Raw genomic sequence first — 18,681 nt, 5'->3', positions numbered from 1 at the left:
ATACACAGGGAGCGGGCTGCGCTGGGCCCGCCGCGACACGGCACATGCTCCGCGCCGTGCCGCCAGCCGCGCACCCGGACTCACGGGGAGGGGGAAGGGGAAGAGGCTGTTCGCGGCCCGGGGTGCTTGGCCTGAGGCTGGGCGGGCACGGCGGGTGTGCGGTGCCAGCCCGGGCCGGGAACGGCGGTTCGAGAGCGATCAGTGCATCTGAGCATCCCGGGATGGATGGGAACCGCGGCGGGAGGAGCGCGGGGCAGTGTCCAGCACTGGCACCCAGCGCCGGGGAGGGAGCGAGGGAAGGGGCCCCTTGTCTATATACAGATCGGTACAAAATCCTAACGCATGCTAGGGATAAACGCCAAGCCGGGCTAGGGCTGCGGCAGGGCCCTGGCAGTCAGCACGGCTGCCCCGGCGGAGTGGCTCTGGCAGCAGCCGCACGTCGCTGTCCTCCTCCTCTGCAGGTAGGGCCGGTGTCATTCAATGCCCCGGGCTCGGGGGTCGGTCGTTCCTCCTTGGCCAGCGTCTGCAGCAGCGAAGGGCTGCCGTGGTGAGTTATGTAAACATAGGAAATGCCATTGGATCAGTTCTACAGGGTGGGTTCAGATTAATTATGAGAGTATGATCCCATTCCAGGCTGGCCTGGCGGCTTTTGGGATGCTATTGCTAGAAGAGAGTGGCCTCCCTTGCCTGTAAAGAACATGGCAGCTGCTTTTACATTGATAGCAACTGAAGCTGGGGCTGCTGGAACTGGAGAGGAGCAAACTGTGTCACTTGTGACAGACACCTGTTGTGTCAGATGCTGAGCCTGGAAGGAAGCCAGGAATGGCAGAGGGAACCCTCTGTGTGGCTGCTGGAGGTAAAGGGAGATGACAGGGGAGCGTGGAGGACACAGGCATCCCCCTCATCTGAAGGAGTTGGAGGAGGGCGTGCAGCTGAAGAAGTCCTGGCTGATCTGGCGTGGGTAGCCCTCCAGCACTTTCACCTGGACCGGGTCAAACTTCCAATAGTCTCGGCCTCTCAGGAAATAGGCAAAACCTGTGGGTGAGAGAGGAAGGTTTAGAAGAGGCAGCATTCGTGTGGCTCAGAGCTCTCTGCGAGCATTTTGTTCTGCTGACACTGCAACACATGCAGTACTGAAAAAGAACTGGAAGAGGCAGGAGATTTTACTTGAACCCAGGCATTCACTTTTCTTTAACACTGTCTTAGTTTAGATAAAAACTCTAGTTTTACTTTTTACTTTTTGGACAGTACACAGGATGGATTTTATTTTAATTTCCTGGTGGGTTTAAATATGCTGTATGCTTGTAGTGACCCAGCCCTGAAAGGGCAAGGGATTTCTAGGACAGGGACAGGCAACTTGTGAAGACCTGCTCAGAGCATCTGTTCTGTGGGCAAGCTGCCCTGGAATTTAGGTTCTGGAAGCAGTGGGGAGTTGTTTCACTTCATCCTTAGAGAGGAAAGAGGCACTCACCACACCTGGCATCCCAACCACCACGGCTGTCCCCCAGTGTTTCTCTGGCACTGCCCTACTGTTTTCAGCATGGGGCACACTGGGGAGGACTGGTCAATACCAAAAGTCCTTTGTTCAGCTCCCTGGGTGGGCAGTGTTTCTGTTGTCTTCTCATCACTTCCTTTGCTAGGAGCAGTGAGAGGTGAGCAGGACTCTGCGACCATTCCTTGCTCAGGTATTTGACTTCTCTCTATCATACCCTTACATATCAGTTGCTACAATTAACAGCAATGAAACAACTTCTCAATTCTCTCCCCATTGAAGAGAACTGCCCCTCTACGCTGTATGGGATGTGTTGTGGCTGGCCAATGTCCACTGCTACCCTGTGTGTAACTGCAGTGCTGTCAGCCAGAGCAGTGCTGCTGCAGCACTGACCCAGCTCATCCTGGAAGGCGGCGTCGATCTCGGCGGGGACGCCGCGCCAGTCGGCCATGGCCCGCGGGTAGATGTTGTCCACCTGGCGCCTCTGCGGGTTGAAGCGCCAGTAGTTGCCTCCACTGAAGATGTAGATCTTGTTCTTCTCAGCCCCCCACACCAGAGCTGCCTGCACTGGGGATGCAGGGAGGCCCAGCTCCACGATTGGGGTGGGACCAGATACCCGTCTCTCACCATCATAAATCCAGTATTGGGAATCTATTGAGGAGACAGAAAAGGGAAACAAAGGGTCGAAAACTCTGATAATTTGGCAGTGAACTGTGCAACTGGAGCTGGTGCCTTGGCAGAGCTCCCAAGGGAAGCTGTGCCTGAGAAGCAAAAACACCACCAAGTGTAATGGGTGCTGCCACTGTTGTGTGTCCAAAATGCTGTCAATGCATTGGCATCCCACCTCTGTCCAGCATGGTGGGTGTTGGTGGGGGACAGAAAGGTCCATTTCAGCTGCATTTTTCTTTATTTGTGGGAGTTATTAAGGACTTGGCTGGAGGGACCAGCCTCTGCCCTGCAATCCCAGCACCTGGAAATCATGTGGGCATGCACAGGCACAAAGGGGGCATGTGGATGGAAAGGAGCGAGCTGCAGAAACCAGGAAGAATTTGCCAAGTTGATATAGAGACTGGAAGCAGAGTTCCAGATTAGATTAAAATGGGAATCTCTGTAATTAGCCCACGGCATGTAATACTTTCCCCTTATCTCATTTTAACTCACCGTAGGAGCCTGCCAATTTTAGCACTGAAAGCCCTTGTGTGCAGGTCAGGTGCTCAGGAATGTGTTCATGCAGGAGCTCTGCCTGCAGAGCCACTGGTGTGATTTTGGTACTCGGTCTCATGGAGTGCAGATGAAGTGTGCACACCCACAATGAGTTCCCAGGTCATTCTGCATCCCTGCTATTAAACCTCCACTTGGGAAGAGCATTAAAGAAAACATGGAGCTGAAACAGGGTTTGTTGCTGGTCAGGAGGTGTTTTCATTCCTAATCTTCCTGGTTGCTGGATGTTGCCTGGCTCTGCACCCAGGCTCCCTGTAGGTTCATAAAGCCATGGGGTGCCAGGGAAGTTCCACATCCAGGTGTCTGAGGAGCAGGGAAAATGCTGTCCCCACCCTGAGCAGGGCCCTGGGGACACAGGCACAACCAGGGCACTGCTGGGGTCCACTTCTGGCACAGTGCTTTCCATGACAGCTGGAGAGATAGAGCAAATGTTTCCTTCCTTCTCCTCTGCCAGGGCAGAGGCAAATTACAAATGTTTGGGTCCCAGAGAAGGAGAATAGGGTATTGTGGCCATGTTTAAAACAAAAGTGAACTCTTGTTCTCGGTCCTCAATACCTGATAAAAAGTTTAAATAGTTAAGGAAACAAATAACAAGGATTACTGAACTCCGGAGGATTTCCAGATTTATTGTCTCAGGAACCTTCTGGGTCCTAACCACCCCTAAGTAACTGAGATCTCTGAACCACCCGATTACAGTCCAGCTCTTACCTTGGAAAAACCAGATGTTGCCCAGAGGGTCCTCGAAGGTGGCATCGACGGAGCTGGGGATGCCCTGCCAGTGGCGAGAGGCCAGGGCTGGGTACCCGTCCTGCAGCTTCCCCGCGCGGAGCCGCCACACATAGCGCGAGCTGAAGAAGAACAGCTCCCCGCGGATGGTGGCCGCAGCCTCGAAGGCCGTGAGGCAGGCGTCGGGCTGCAGGGCCTGCCGAGGCACAGCGGGTCAGGGCTGCCACCACAGCCCCCTCAGCCTGGCTGGGTTCACCCAGGGGAAGGCACTCTGTCCAGGCAGCTGTCCCGTTTGGGTTGGGCACATGCTGCCCGGAGATCCCCTCCCTGCACATCCCAGTGCAGCCGTGGGGGCTGGGCTGGGCTGGGCTCAGCAGTGCTGGTGGGAGAGGCAGACAGCACTCAGGGCAGCCCCAGCCAGGGTGTCAGGGAAGGGCACAGAGCAGCCCTGCACTCACCTCCACGTTGGTGATCTCGTTTGTTTCGAGGTCTGGCTGGGGCAGCTCTGCTGGCTGGGTTGGGGTTGGGTCGGGATCCAGTGAGGGTTTCCCGTACAGGTACTGGATACCTTGCTTGTCATCCTCACTCAGGCTCAGGGGGTAGCGGAAGATGTAGAAAGGGGACATCAGGGACTTGGAGACGGCCGTGTGCTGCAGGCCCAGCACGTGGCCAAACTCATGGGCAGCCACTTGCAGGAGGTCAGTGCCTACAAAATGAAAAGATGGAATACTCTTGTGTCTACTCACATGCTTTGGCCTCCTGGGCCTGTTCCTACCAGTTACCAGACACTGACATGTGTTGTAGGAGTCCAAAAAGAGGAAAGAGAAATCTACATCCATCTGTGTTGTTCCCAGATATCTTCTGTGTAGATTAAAACATGTTTGTGGGTTTTTTTGGTTTTTTTTTTTTTAAGGGTATAATGAAGGAGTTCACTGATTCAGAAGCACCATGAGTCAATTCATACACTTGGGCATTAATTGGGTATGTCATACACTGGACACGTTGGTAACCTGCAATTCCGTTAGAGGCTCTTGCCACCTCCTCAGCTACCAGGAAGGAAAGGATTTTCCATGCACTTTTGGAAAGGGGAAATTTGCACAGAGAAAGAAATCTAGAGCAGAGAGTTGTTGGCTAGAGCTGAAGTTCAGCAAGTCCCCGGTTAGATCACACCCACTGTGGAAGATACGGGTGTCAGTGAGAGAACTCTGGGAATAACACTTGCCAAAGGCCTTTGTCACAGACAGCAGAGGGAGCTCATTTATTGCTTCTCTGGGGACTGTGTCAGGAAGGTGTCATTTAGAAATAAATCCATAGAAGATTATCTAATGTCAAGGCCTGAGACTTCTTCACCAGACTTAAACAGATTTATGGGAGACCATGTTTTAGGAATACATGACCTTGGAGCATCTACAAAAGGAGAGGGGGAAAAGGGGATTTCGGTACACAAACTTGTATTGTTTGGCAGGTTTTGTTTAGCTTCCAAAGGGTCTTTTTAAAAGCTGGTAAATTCACTAAGTCCCAGCATACTCATTCACTTGACTTCAGCCAGAAATCCTTGGAGCTGCAGCCCAAGTGATGAGAACAGCAGGGATGTGGGTCAGCCAGCCTTGGTGCTCCAAGTAGGATTTCCCTGCTGGCTGCAGTGGAGATTTCCCTGGTCACTTCTCAGCACCAGGAGCAGGGAGAATACAGTGGGGAGGAACCCCTGGGAAGGGTGGAGGGGAAGGTGAGCCATGCCTTCCTCCACTGGCCAGCTTTACCTGGAAGCCATGAATCTGCACAGCACTGACCTGATTAAATCAACACATCTAGGTCAGCTGAGAGAGTGGGATTTCCATGCCAGTGATTTATTACAAACTTTCAGACACTTCTGTTTAGCTTGGCAGGCTCCTCACTTGCTGCTTTCCAGTGTTGGCAGATGAGCTGTGCTGTCAGATTCTGCAGGGGAGGTGCACAGCAGCACAGCTGTAGGAGCTGTGCTGTACAGCATCCCTGTGTCCCTCATGGATGTTCCTCCACGTGGGGCCTGCTTCCTCCACAGCCCTGGAGTGCCCCCAGGGCACACTCGTGCTCTCCCATCAGTGAAATGAGGCCAAGGATTTCCCTGTCTCACTGAGAGCTGAGTGAAGGATCTATCCATGTTTATATCCTAAAGCTCTTTTCAGCATATTAAATGGCAATTAGCTCCAAAGAGCTTTTACAACAGTTATCTATGGATGCTATGGGAGGGGGAGAGAAGGAGGGAATGCCATGGAATAGAGCTGGATTCTGATGGGAACTGCTGTCCACTTTTGGTTCCTGTTTTGACCCCAACACTGTTTTATGGGAAAATACAGGACATTCTTCAACAACAGAGGGTGAAAACCAACAGAGCCCACCCCTGCCCCAGCAGCAGAAACCCCTCTGCAAAGAGGTCCTGTGCTTATGATTCTTGTTTTGGGCCAGCATGAGCAGGGCTGGAGACACAGCAGTGCTGTGCCGCACGCAGTCAAACTGGCATGCAGCTGGCACTGACATGGGAGTGGCACCCCACAGGCTTTGGGGGTGCCCACTGACATGGCCAACATTTCTGGGAATCCCCAGAGAGGCCTGGGGTTAACTTGGGCTTTGTGATTATTTCCTTGTCCATGTAGACAAGCTGGGAAGGAGGAGGAGGAGCTGACCTGGGTTAATTTTGGTGAGTCTTCCAGAAACTGATGCTCCGGGCACTGCTCCAGATGGTCCCAGGCAGTACTGCAGTATCTCATGAGATACTGTGACACCAGACCCTGAGTGCCCAAGCAGAGAGCTACCAGCTTGGATCTATTATTAGCAAAAATTTTAAAAAGAGTCTTGACTGGATGTGATGTTGTTTATGGTCAGAGCATTCCCAGGCCATGGGGACAGAGCTGGAGCCTGGATGGTTTCCCTTTATGGACTTGTTTGAGGGCAGATGGTGAACAATGCCTGCAGGGCCTGGGACTGAGGCTGTTCTTTGGAAGACAACAGTGTCACAGGGAGCTCCAGCCTCAGTTTTCCGTCATCCTTTCCTCATTTCATTTCTAATGACTCCTGCCAATGGTGGGTGCAATTCCCCAGTGGCAGAGCACATGGCTGGGCAGAAGAGCCATCTCTTGCTGCCCCACACAGGAGGAGTCCATGGGGAAGCTGGGGTCCTGGACCTGAGTGCTAACAGCTGGCTTCTGGTGAGAGATGACAATGCTCACCACCACAAAATAGTTATTCCCTCTCAGTTTTACAGGGACCCCGTTCACAGCACAGGGAATCATTTCCAAGTTCCCTGACAAGCACCCTGGAGCAGCCAGAGCTCCCCTTGGAGCAGTGCCATACCCAGGTTGTTCCCAATGGTCCAGGTCTCGTCGTAGTCAAAGTGCACGTCTCCTTCCCGGTGTGTCTTGGGGAAGAAGGCGTGTGCCAGGATCCCTCCAGGCCCATCAAAAGGCAGGTTGTCTCCGTGCCAGTACCTGAGGGAAGACACATTGCACCTCAGACAACGGGCCCTGGAGCCCCAGCGTCACGTAGCCAAAGGTGGGAGGCGCTGAGAGGGGACAGCAGCTCTCATTCCCATCCTGAGTTCATCCCACTGGTCTAGATCAACTGCTCAGAGCTATTCCAATTGCCACAAGCCAAATTCTGCTTCAGAGCCCTGAGGAAGCAGCTTGATCACACCAAGCACCGAGGAAGCAGATCTCAGTCACACCAAGCTCTGGAGAGTTTGTATGTTTTCTCAGGGATGTTTCTCTCCCTCCCCCTCCAGCTTCCAGCCCAGAGCTGACTGTGGAGCCTCAAGAATTAAGGAGGTGGCTGCCTAAGCCAAGATTGAGTTGATATTTCTGGGTGGTGGGGAGCTGTGGAGGGGCAGCTGGCAGCAAACCCAGCCAAACTCTCAGGTCCTCACTCAGGCCAAGCCACTGATGAGTAATGAAGGAAACCCATGAGAGATGTGGCCACTTGAGAGAGCTGAGGGAGACAAATACACAGCATGGAAATCACATCACTGCTTGGACAGTCTCCACTGCCCTCATTAGCTCTGTACAAACACTCAGGGAAGTCTTTGCCCCAGTGAGTATTTTGCCAAAAGGGAATTTCAGGCCAGGAGCCAAGATTCCTTTAACCAAGAAACTATATTTGTCTTTGGGCAGACAGTTACATCCTTCAGTCAAGGGACAGGATGGAGGACCTGAAGATGGAAAATCAAAACAAACGCTTAAGAAAACAGCCTGTGGGCAGGGAAACGTAAATGTACCAGGAAAATTAATGAATGACCAGTAATGGTGCTGTGTGGAACAGCTGCACTCACACCGAGCAGCCCAGGACTGACAAAACTAAAACCATCCCAGTGTCTGAAAGCAGAAATATGAGCCTCCATGTAAGGTCCTGAGCTGTGTGCTGGCAGGTCCCTGCTCTGGTTCCAGCCCTGCTCCTCTGGCAGGGGCAGGGCGTGCTGCCCGCCATGCCCACCTTGTGAAGTCGATGACGATGTCAGCCCGTCCCTCCTGCACCTCGGTGAAGGTCAGCGGGGTCACATCACTCCAGACTTTCAAAGCTTCCTCTATGGTCCTTCTCACCTTGGCTTTTACAAGTTGCCATGGGAACCTGATAATTCTGGAAGGCAACAGACACTGGATGAGGAGAGCATCAGCTGCTGTCCCATGGACAGGGCTGTCACAAAGACACCAGCTCTACAACCAGCATCCCCAGGGCCACCATTCCCAGCACCAGAACGTCTCCAGCCCGTACATGCACTGCTCCAGCACCCTCTACCAAGCAACATGTGCAGCAGATAAATCCCACCAATCTTGGAACCCTCTGGCTGGTGTGTCGGAGGTGAGTTCCCTGGAGAGTTTTGCAGAGTCTGTGTTGCTCTGAAGTGCCACAGCACCTCCCAGGTGTATTCCCTGTAAGGCCACCACCACAAAGATTCCTGAGACTGGTGTGATGTGATTTCTTCTCCTTAATGACTGCATTTTTTGCCCCTGGAAACTTGGGTTCACTGAGGAGTTGCTCCCACTTCCTCCAATAACAAGAGCAGACTGAAAGGTCTGCCACAGAGAGAAGTCTCTTTCCCTTCCATTAACAGTGTTGCTGTATGTAAAACTCTGCTGTGTTTCTTTCTTTAACACTACTGACCAAAAAGAAAAAAAAATTAATAAGCCCTTCTGTTATCTGCAGCCTCCTGATGGTGTGAGGAGCTGTGTCCTGTATGGGATTAAGCACAAGATGATTTACATGCTGTCGAGGTCCATATGACTGTGCTCACTGCTCCACTCACAGCCCCGAGGGCAGCTGCAGAGGCAGCCCAGCCCTCCCTCCGCTCTGGTGGGCAGATTCACAGCTGAGAAGGTGTGGGGTGATTTGGGCAAAACTTTACGCTGAAGTGGTGTTTATGGGACCATCAAAAACAGCTGAACAAAAAGATCTCTGTAAAATAAACTGTGAGGTGAGCCCCCCGCGGGGTGGCTACGGGGGCAGAGGCACAGCAGGAGAGCGCTGGTGGTGGGGGCTCAGCTCAGCACGTGTGAGGGCAGGGACAGGGTGAGGACAGGGACAGGGTGAGGACAGTGACCTGTGAGGGCAGGGACAGAGTGAGGGCAGTGACAGTGAGAGGGCAGTGACAGAGTGAGGACAGTGACCCCATGTGCCCAGGGGTGCAGGTGTGGCACTGTCCGTGGCTGAGGCACAGGCTGTGCCCAACATGAGGGCAGCTGTTTGGGGTGTGCTCAGGAGGGGATGAGGAGGTGCTGGGTTCAGCGTGCGGCTCCCCTGGCCCCTGCACCTCTCACGGTCACACCACAGCTCCAGACAGAGCGTTTGGGCAGGGAGAAGTGAACCAGCCTGGCTGCCCCACCAGCCCGAGCTCCATCGCGGTCTCCCTTACTTGTAGGTGAGGTTGGTCTTGTCCCAGCGGCCGCCGGAGAGCACGAAGCGCTTCTGGCGGTTGCGGCCGGGCAGCGCGGGCGGGTCGGGCACGCCGCAGCGGCGCGGGTTCCAGCCGGCCCCGGGCCCCGCCGCCGCCGCGGGGAAGCCCTTGGCAGGCACGCCCGTGCCCACGGCGTTCACCAGGGCAGCCAGCCAGGGAGCCTGCTCCTTCCAGGTGTGATGCTTTCGAGACACGTCCTGAAAGGCAAAAGCAAAAGCGCGACTTCAGCGTCCGTGAAGATGCTGCCTGTTGCAGAGGGGTGGGCAGCCGCCCGCAGCAGTCCCGAGCAGAGGGTTCCACCCCTGCCGGGGCTGTTTGCCGCTGGTAGGGCACAGCCTGCTCCCCACAAACATGCCGTGCTCCCTGCTCTGAGGCTGGCTCACACCTGGGGGGCACTGTGTCATGCCATGGCACCCACTAAGCGCTCAGCTATTTTTGGTCCACATTTCCTTGGCAGCTGGCCGGCAGGAAATACTTTTGCAGGCTGTGGATGAGAACCAGACCCTTCAAGTATAAAACAAATCACTAGGGAATAAATTCTCCCCCTTTGCCCTACATCCTTTATTCCCTCCTGGCCCGGGGTAGAGGTGACATTAATGAGAGGAAGTCTTTAGTCTCCAGCACACAGCTGTGCTCCTTGTTGTCACTTCCGTGGTGTCCTCTTGCTGCCCTGGCACCGTGGGCTGGTCTCAGCATGGCCAGTGGACAGAGCAGAGCAGGACACAAGGATGTAGGGTGACAGCAGAGACTGTCCCTGCAGCCTCCATCACTGCCTGAGGGAAGGACTGCCCCATGTCCCCTCGCCTCACTGTACCTCTGATTCTGCTCGGGATAACATCTCCTGGCCTCTCCCACACTTAGTTGGAAAAGCAAGGTTTCTCTTCACAACATTAATTAATGCTAATTAGCTGAGTTCACCAGTTTCCCATGTTGCCACCATGAAACACTGCCCAGGTGTCACCTCCAAGCTGCTGTGAGGCATGTGGGGTGAGAGGTGCTTGGTCCACATCACTGTGCTGCAGAGGGCCAAAACCAGGTTTTTTCACCTGATTTTATGCAGCAAATGCAAGATGTTTGAGCAGGGAGGAGCTGAGATGCAGCAGTGGTGCAACTCTAGCTGGACAGGCAGGCTCTGTCCCCCAGGGCTCCAGAGGGAGGACCTGAGCTTTAGGCAGCTCTTTCTTCCCCTGCAAAGAGCTGCCTTCTTCCAGGCTGCCCTGCCAGCGACACGGGGGTCAGGATGGCACGGTGCCAGCACTGCCATGATGCCTGTAATCCACATGCTGCCACCCTCTGCTCCCACAATGGGCCCATTCACGCGGGCTGGAATGAAGTGTGAAGGCCTTGGCATTAATTCCGCCACTGAGCTCCAGCCCCGTGCTCCTGAGCCAGGCACAGATGGACAGGGGAGCCAGGCAGGGCACACAAGCTGCACTTTGGGTGTCTACACATCACTTTAGGCTTTTGGTGTGTCTGTCACCGCTCCAGTGCTGGCTGGTCCTCCCCAGACAGACAGACAGACATCCTTGGTGGCTGGGCACCAGCCAGCCTGTGCCTCAGAGCCATTGATACAACCCTGGTGTCCCAGTGCACTCTCACCCCCCACAGGAACTGCCCCAGCAAAGAGAGAAACCCTTTTCACATCCTGAACAGCTGCCCAGGCCACCAGCCATGCACTGAGCATCCATTCAGGGCTGAGGGGAGGAGGAGCACGGGCTGGGCTGTCCGAGGAGCCTGCACCAGGCTGCTCCTGCTGAGACTGGAGCCCTGCCAGGCTGGAGGTACCTGTCTTCTAAGAGGAGCTCTCTGAGAGCCACCTGGCACCCTGCCTGGGCTGGCAGCTACTGCTGCAAAGGACAGCTGGCAGCAGAAGCTGATGAAGTTCATGTTCTGGCCAACATCTTGCTGTCAGCCCCGATGACACTGAAGCACACAATGGCTCTGTGTCACAGCCTGCAGGGCTGCTCAGCCCCTTGCTCCTGGTGCACCCACTGCCAGGTCCTGGCAGCTGAGGACCTGGGCTGATGAATGCATCTGGCTTTCCAAGGCCAGGAAGGGCAGGGCCTGGGAGCACAGGGAAACCCTCAAGAAGTGCTCAGGTGGGTGGGTGGGCTGTGGCTGACCCAGATGTTTTACCCCTGGGGATGCTCTGCACATTCCCCTCCTGGGAAGGCCAGCTTCCTTACAGGCTGGGGCCACTGCCATGAACTGGAGGTTATCTCTCTCCTCTGACCAGGAGCAGAGAGAAGCTGCCTGTTTCCTTCTTGCCCCAAGGAATCCCATGTTCAGAGGCAGAGCAGAGGCAGCTTTTCTCTCCCCCTTTGGTCAGCTCAAAGCTCTGTTATGAATCCCAGCTTTCCAAACCCCACTTTGTAACACCAGGACCCTCCCTGTTCCTCCTGCCCTTTGCAGACCCAGTGCTGGAAGGGGCACAGCGTGCTCCTGTGGGTGGCTCTGGGTGGGGCAGGAGGCAGGACCTGCCCTGGTGCCCTGTGTGCCCCTGGACAAACAGTGACTCTGTCCCTGTCGTCACTGCACCGACATTAGCACCATGGCAGGAAAGGGCTGGAAAAGGCCACTGCAGGCAAGGGGAAATGTGACAGGCACAAACCACTTGCCAAACAATGCTCAGGGGACACCCAGGCTGGAGATCTTGGCCTCCTTGGCTGGACACACCTTGCTGCAGGCACTTCCCAGGGATTAGATACCGTGCCCGCTTGCTTAAGGTTGCATCCTTCCCAGCCAGTGCTGAGCCCTCCCTCTGGTGGGGAGATCTGCTTTGTTCCCTGAGCTGTGCTACCACACCCTGGCTGATTGCTCAGGGTTCCCTCAGGACCCTGCTGCTGCCCAGGCTGCTGCAGAGCCGGGAGGGCAAGGGGAGGAGGGCACTGTCTGTTGGGTACCCAGCAGGGCATCCCCACTGGTGCCATCCCACCAGCAGAGGGGAGGGGATTCCTGAACACAAAACCAAAGAAAAATCCCAGGGTTTGTCCCAGCAGAGTGGAAAACAGATCTGAGCCTCTGGCTGAGTGTGTGCAGCCACTTGCAGTGTCCCTGCCTGCATAAGGCACAGCTGGGCAGGGGAACAGCTGCCTTGCAGTCAAGGAAGAGGCCAGGGCCTTGCAATAGAGGCTGGTCAGTAAATGTGAACACAGCACAAGCACAGAGAGGATTCCAGGCCTGAAACCAAAGGTTGCAGGCAGTAAGGACAGCAGAGGAGCAAAGCTGTGCCAAAGAGGCCTCTGCTGCAGGCTGGTCACAGCTCCTCACAAAGAAAGTGCCTCTCCCTGCAGCCTTGTGACTGAAAGGCTGAGGGGGAGCAGGAGGGAAAGGACAGATCCCACAGGACAGCAGAAACCACAGAGGAGGTACAGGCTGCCCACTCAGTTCCTCACAGCTTTATCAGCCTTCAAGAGCTGTGATACAGCAGCCATCACCTCTGGGTCTGCTGGAGCCAGATGAACACCAGCCAAGCTTCCCAGGAAGTGTTCCAGCCACCCCCAGGAGCCAGGAGCATCTTTCACCTCCTCGTGTTGGGCAGCACTCACCCTGCAGAGCCCCCGGGAGCAGCAGCAGCAGCACAGGGGCAGTGGAGCACCAGCCTAAATGAGCACAGGGGTGGGGCTGGTGCCTGGTGCTGACAAACCCACGGCTCTCCTGTGCCTGGCTCCATCCTCCTCTGCCTGCCTGAACTTAGGCTTGTGTCCTCTTTGTGTACCTAAGCACCTGGGCTCCTGGCTGCTCCTGTGGTGTGGACATGAAAGGAGACCCCTCTCCCTGTCAGACAGGAGTGACTGGACAAGTTACAGCCTGAATCCTTCAGTCTTGGGTGCTTCCCCTCTCACTGGGGCTGCTTCCCCTTCACTTGGGGAATGAGCTCATGGACTTTGTCTCCATTTCCCTGTTCCTTCTGCTCCTGCTTTTCCATTGCTTCTGTTTCTGCTTCCTCCTTTTGTTACTCAGAGCATTTCCAAGGCCCTGGTGTTTGCTGCCTCTGGCTGGCAGCATTATCCCCCTCCTCCCTACAAGCCTGCACCTCAGAACAGTCCTGCCCTTATTCCAGCAGGGAAGGACAGCAGAGATGCTTTCTCTTGCAGTTCTCTCACCCCATTTTTGCTCACTGTGGAGTGGCCATGCCTCCCAAGGGCTCTGCACCCCCTGAACAGCAATGCTCCTGCCTGAGATCAGCATTGTTCTCCTGATGCAGAGACAGCTTTTTGTGCAGCCTGCCTCTCAGCCCAGCATGGATTTGCAGGGGTTGGATTTGAAAGTGCAGCTACAGCTAATGGTTAATGGCAAAACTGGAACCAGCTTCGTTCTAGTCAGGTTGTGTTCCAGGAGCAGCCTGGGCTGGGAAGGGGCTGATGCTGCAGGTGGAATTTCATGGCAGAAATGTGATTGTGGTCTGGTCTAACCCTGAGCTAAACCTGCTCCTGGTCAAGGCACTGTTAGTGGAAACAAGGCCCAGGCAAACCCACCAGATTTATTGATCCTGCCTCCCCAGGACAAGGTCTCCCAACCCCTCTACAAAGTCTTTGCTCACACAAAATGCTTCACTCCAGGGCTCCTCCATGCTGGCTGCAGCCTGGTCCCTCTGCAGACTGGGAGAGCACAAAGGCTGGGGCCAAACAGGAGCTGCTGCAGTGCCTGGCTGTGCACACACTGTTGGATTTTCCTCTCCCCCCACTTCCCACACCCTGGCACCATCCAGCACTACCTCCCAGGGCCTGACAGTTTGTTTCCGGATTACTTGGTGGTAGTTGTTGTTGGCAATGCAAAAAGGAAAATGTTTATTTTTCCTAAGCAACGTGGAACACGAAACATTATGGACTGCAAATGTTTATGGCCACAGACAGAATGAGAAGAAGCAGGCTTTGGTGTAACAAGAGAAATCAAAGGAATAAACACTGCAGGACTATTTTTATAATCAGACATTTTAATTATGTGACAGTTTGTGAGACTATTCCATCAACAACACCACAACCAAGCTGCTGGTGTCACCCAAGCAACAGCTTGCCAGAAACAGGAGTACTTACAGAGCAAACAAGCCCCAGGATGCTGACATAGCAAAAGGTTTCAAGAGCCCTTAATCTGATGACCTAGAATTCCCCTTGAAATGAAGAAACTGCTCTAGGATGTGGCACACTCCTGCCAGGGGAGGAAGGAGGTTGAGATGTTTTGTTCATTGTGCACTTACATCCAAGCTGAGGGGAGCCACGAGCTACCAGTGCCTCTCTCCTGCCCAAATCTGCCAAGAGGAGGAAGTCTGGTCACCTGCCTGTCCTTGCTGGGACTCCTCTATCTGCACCAGCATCTCAGTGAACATCTAAAAACATGTCATTTGCCTTAGTGAACCCCTGAAGGGCTCTGCTTTTCGTTTTGCTGGGCAGCTATGGGCAGACTCAGCTGCGCTCCCATTTGATTTTGGCTGAGCCATCCCCAGAGCAAGAACACCCACAAACCCTTTATTTACCTGTCCACATATTTGAGATTAGTAGGAGAGAGCTACTTAAAGTGGGGGAAAGTAGGGGGAAAGTAGGGGGAAAGTAGGGGGAAAGTAGGGGGAAAGCAGGGGGAAAGCAGGGGGAAAGCAGGGGGAAAGCAGGGGGAAAGCAGGGGGAAAGCAGGGGGAAAGCAAAGTAGGGGAAAAGGTGTCCAGCATCTCTGCAGGACAACTTTCCACTAAAAATCCTTTTCAAGCAACTCCTACACAGTGCATCCCTTCTTCTGCAGAGCCCCACAAGTTATGGTGCCAGGGCAGGATAAGTGTGAGGGAAGCAAGTGCAACATAACCTGGAGAGGGGGATCCTCCCCAGGCTGCTCCTCTCCTCTCCCTCTCCTCTCCCTCCCCAATGTGCTCTGCCAGCTGCACCCCAAGCCCTGCCACACTGCAGGGTGTGTGTGTGTGCTGCCTGTGAAGCACAAACACAACAAACCCGCTGGAGAATAACTACTTACATGTGTCGAGTCTCTCCCAGAGCAGAAGATAAACATGCCTAAAATTACCCCAGCCCTGACTGCAGTTTTTAAATAGCCAAACCAAGGAGTGCAAATCAAACCCTTCCTGCGGGAGCCGCCTGAGCCCGGAGCGAGGCAGGCAGGGGCTGTGGGGAAAGCAGTGCCCTGCTTCCAGAGGGGAACCTGCTGTGCTCAGGGGACAGCTGCAGCACCCCTGAGGGGTTTTGTTGGTAGCTGGGAGGGTGCCCACCGCTTCCCCACCGAGAGAGACCTTCCCAGCAAATGCAGGGCTTTGATTTCCCAGGGGAGCCGAAGGCAGGGCAGGAATTCGGTGTCTGCGCGTGCACAGCCCGAGGACTGCAGATCTTTTGTTCTCAAGTTTTACAGTGGACACCAGACCCAGCCTTTATTCTGCTCTCAGTTTTCTCTTTCTTTCTTTAGGCATTAATATAAAAGTGAAGGAGCTCTACAGGGTTTGCTCAAAAAACACAAGTCCTTCTGCAGCTTGCCCTATAGCCTGGCTTTAAAGTGAATCTTAGCCCTGGATTCCCTCCCCTCTCAGCTGCTGCCGTTGTGACTCACTATTGGAGCACAAACAGCCACAAACAGCTGGGTGCAGCACACTCCTGCACCCGGGCTGTCCTTGCCCACCCCGGTACTGGCACAGCCCGAGGAACTCCTGTGCTCTGTCTCACTGGAGTGTGAATCTCTTTTCCCGGCTCAGCCCCTTGGCTCCTTTCTCATTCATCACCTGACAGCAAAAGGTGCCCAGACAGGAAATTAGCTGCTGTCAGACATGAGGGAAACATCCCTTTGTGCAGCAGGCTGGAGCAGTCAGAGCAGGCAGCACGTGATGGCATGGCACAGCTCTCAGTGAGAGGGGACAGAGAGTGGCCGAGGCCTCTGTCAGCCTGGCAGTGCCACCTCCGCTGTCCTGCACCCGTGTGCTCCCCAGGAGGGCAGTGGGAGCACTGTGTAAAACTGGCTGCACCTCAGAGGCAGCAGAACAACCTTCAGAAGCCTTGACAGCAGATGAGGAAGCCAAAAGAGCAGCTGCTTGGGGTGACAGAACTGCTGTTTGAAAGGATCTGTCTCCAACCCAACCAGTGCAGCCACCACCTCTGCAAAGGCTGAGTCCAACACAGCAGTCTGAGAGCACGAGCCCCACGTGGCTGGTCCAACACATGAGCACAAGGCATTCCTGAACAAAACAGACCTGCAGGAGTATCACCTGGAGCTACTCCAGCCAGGAGGGAAGGATTAGCACTCACAGAGCAGAGCATGAGCCTAGGATGAGGGAGACATCTCCTCTCTGTTGGCAGAATGCCACCTGGGGGGACCTTCTGGAGGGTGGCAGTGGATTTGATGGACCAGGAGTCTGAGCAGTCCTGGACCCCTGCACTAACTCTGTGCTCTTCAGCAGTTTGGTGCACAAACCACCTCAAGGGGCACTGGCCAAGTCAGCTGAGCCCCTGCAACCTCTGCAGGCAGTCAGCAGCTGGGGGTGCTGGCACAAGGACATGAACGGTGACATGGGCGCCTCGAGCTCAGAGGGTGAAACCCAGGCTGGCTCTCCCTTCTCCAGGATCCCACACAGGCCCTTGCTGGCAGCCAGACCAGGACCAGGGGCTGTGCAGGTTCCTCCAGGAGCAGCATCTTCCCAGCTTGCAGAGGGCAGAGCACCAGGCACCTGCCAGCCCAGCCCGTGTCCCACGGGAACCAGCAGCCTCCAGCTCTATGCGGGTGGAGCTCTGCCCTCCCAGCCCTCCCCCTGCTGCTCTCGGACCGGCCTGAAGCGCAGAGCAGCGTCATTCCTGGAGTGCAGGGTGCCACCAGCGAGCGCTCGGCCTCACCTTCCCCAGAGGCAGAGCGGGGCCGAGCGCGGTGACATTTCGTTCGGAGGAATGCGAGCACTTTGGGGGCCAAGGCTGCTCCGTGCCAAGTCCCAGCCCACAGCAGATTTAGCAGCCAAGTTAGAAAGTGCTCAGATGACAGAGCTGATAATAAAACCATCGACAGAACCTGAACTAATCCCCTTGGGCTGCTACCGGGCATTTGCTCTGTTATTATTTCACGGCACAGCAGCGAAGCGCATGTCTATGACAACGCGATCACACACGCACGCATTCCCAGCACAAGGAGCTCTCTGTCCTCTGCCGTGCCCCGAATCCCTCGCACGCCGCTGCTCCCCTCCGGCAGCCGCAGTCCCTGCTGCTCGCAGCTCCGTCCCAGGTGCTGGGATCGGGCAGGCATCTGCAGGAAGAAAGAGCCTTGCTGCTCCTCTCCTGCCTGCCTTTGATTCACCCCTTCAGCCTCGTCTCCCCGTAACTTCTCGGAGCTGCCAGCGCAGCTCGCAGGGGACGTTCGAGCAGCAGCGGGGGCTCTGCCTTCCTGCGAAGCACGGGGGATGCCGCGTCCTCTCCTAAGCTCTCCTTGTCCCGGTCCCCGTTTCCCTCGGGAACACGGCTGCGAAAACTCCCCCAAAAGCCAGGAGGAGCCCGCGGAGCGGGAGGCACGGCCGGGGCAGGGGCACCGTCCCGCGGCCGGTGACTCCCGGCAGCGCTGCCCGTGCCGGCATCCCGAGCGCGGCTCGGGGATGGATGGAGCGGCGGGGGGAAGACGGCTCATCCCGTTCATCGGAGGATCTGCCGGGGAGATACCGCCCTCGGGACAGCATCGGAGAGCGGCGGGGGACACGGAGGGAGGCACCGGGCGGTCCCGACTCACCGGCTTGTGTCGGCGGGCGGGCGCGGCGGGCGCGCAGTGCAGCAGAGCGGCGGCCAGCAAGGCGGCGGCGGCGGGCAGCGGCGGGCGGGCCATGCCGGGCGGCGGAGCGGGCTCGGACATGGGGCAGAGGAGGAGGGGGGGGTCCTCGCTGAGCCTTTTATCCCCCCACTGTGGCCGCCTGCCCTCCTCCTCGCGCCTCCTCCCGCTCCTGCCTTTTGTTCTCCCCGAGCCGCGGCTGCACGGGCCGGGGGGACACGGCCCGGCGGCATCGCGGGAGGGGGGTCCCGCCCGTCCCGCCTGCTCCGCCCCGCCACCCCCCGGGGGCGGAGCGGGGCGGGACCCCCCTCCCACGCCTGCCCGGCACCGGCCCCCGGCCTCCGGGTCCTGCCTGCCTTGGGGTGCCTTTAAACGGGCCCCTTTAAAGGTGTCTCTCACCTCTCCTGCCTAAGGGCACCAAGCACTAAAACCCATCCTCCTAGTGCCCGTCGAGACCACTCCAGTCCCCGTGGGGAGTAGCTCACAGCCGTGTTTTAATGAGTTTGAACCCCTGCTTTGCCTGTGCAGGGCTCTGCTTTGCTCACTTTTTCACTCCCCTTTGCAAGAAGGCTTTCCCGGGTAGGGATGCTGAGGGAGGGGA

The 18,681-nt window shown here is 55.9% G+C and overlaps 1 protein-coding gene across 2 annotated transcripts; it reads right to left on the bottom strand.

The window, feature by feature from the left end:
• Window positions 1-13: 13 nt before the first annotated feature.
• Window positions 14-18,322, bottom strand: MMP11 (matrix metallopeptidase 11). Of its 2 annotated transcripts, XM_084217355.1 has the most exons (9): window positions 18,045-18,322; window positions 9,318-9,556; window positions 7,901-8,044; window positions 6,770-6,903; window positions 3,898-4,145; window positions 3,422-3,635; window positions 2,120-2,143; window positions 1,886-1,976; window positions 897-1,035 (listed from the first exon to the last, which is right to left on the bottom strand). In XM_084217355.1, exons 1-8 carry the CDS (start codon window positions 18,162-18,164, stop codon window positions 1,891-1,893), a joined length of 1,209 nt encoding a protein of 402 aa, XP_084073481.1. In that variant the 5' UTR covers window positions 18,165-18,322; the 3' UTR covers window positions 897-1,035; window positions 1,886-1,890. The 2 variants fall into 2 exon arrangements, with proteins under 2 accessions (XP_084073480.1, XP_084073481.1); XM_084217354.1 differs by having other exon boundaries at window positions 14-1,035; window positions 1,886-2,143.
• Between the last annotated feature and the right edge of the window lie 359 nt (window positions 18,323-18,681).

The sequence above is a fragment of the Fringilla coelebs genome, assembly GCF_963513975.1.
Source record: "Fringilla coelebs genome assembly, chromosome: 17".
In the NCBI taxonomy this organism is placed as follows: Eukaryota; Metazoa; Chordata; class Aves; order Passeriformes; family Fringillidae; genus Fringilla; species Fringilla coelebs.
Note: the sequence above shows the minus strand (reverse complement) of the source record. Positions and strands in the feature narration are given on the sequence as shown.

Bases quoted from the DNA above. Each gene is read 5' to 3' on its own strand.
- MMP11 (XM_084217354.1), bottom strand. From the start codon at position 18,164: ATGTCCGAGCCCGCTCCGCCGCCCGGCATGGCCCGCCCGCCGCTGCCC. The intron at 4,146-6,769 runs GTATGGCACTGC...TTCATTTTGTAG, and splicing joins GACCATTGGGAACAACCTGG to GCACTGACCTCCTGCAAGTG. The intron at 1,036-1,885 runs GTCAGTGCTGCA...TCTCACCCACAG, and splicing joins CGCCTTCCAGGATGAGCTGG to GTTTTGCCTATTTCCTGAGA.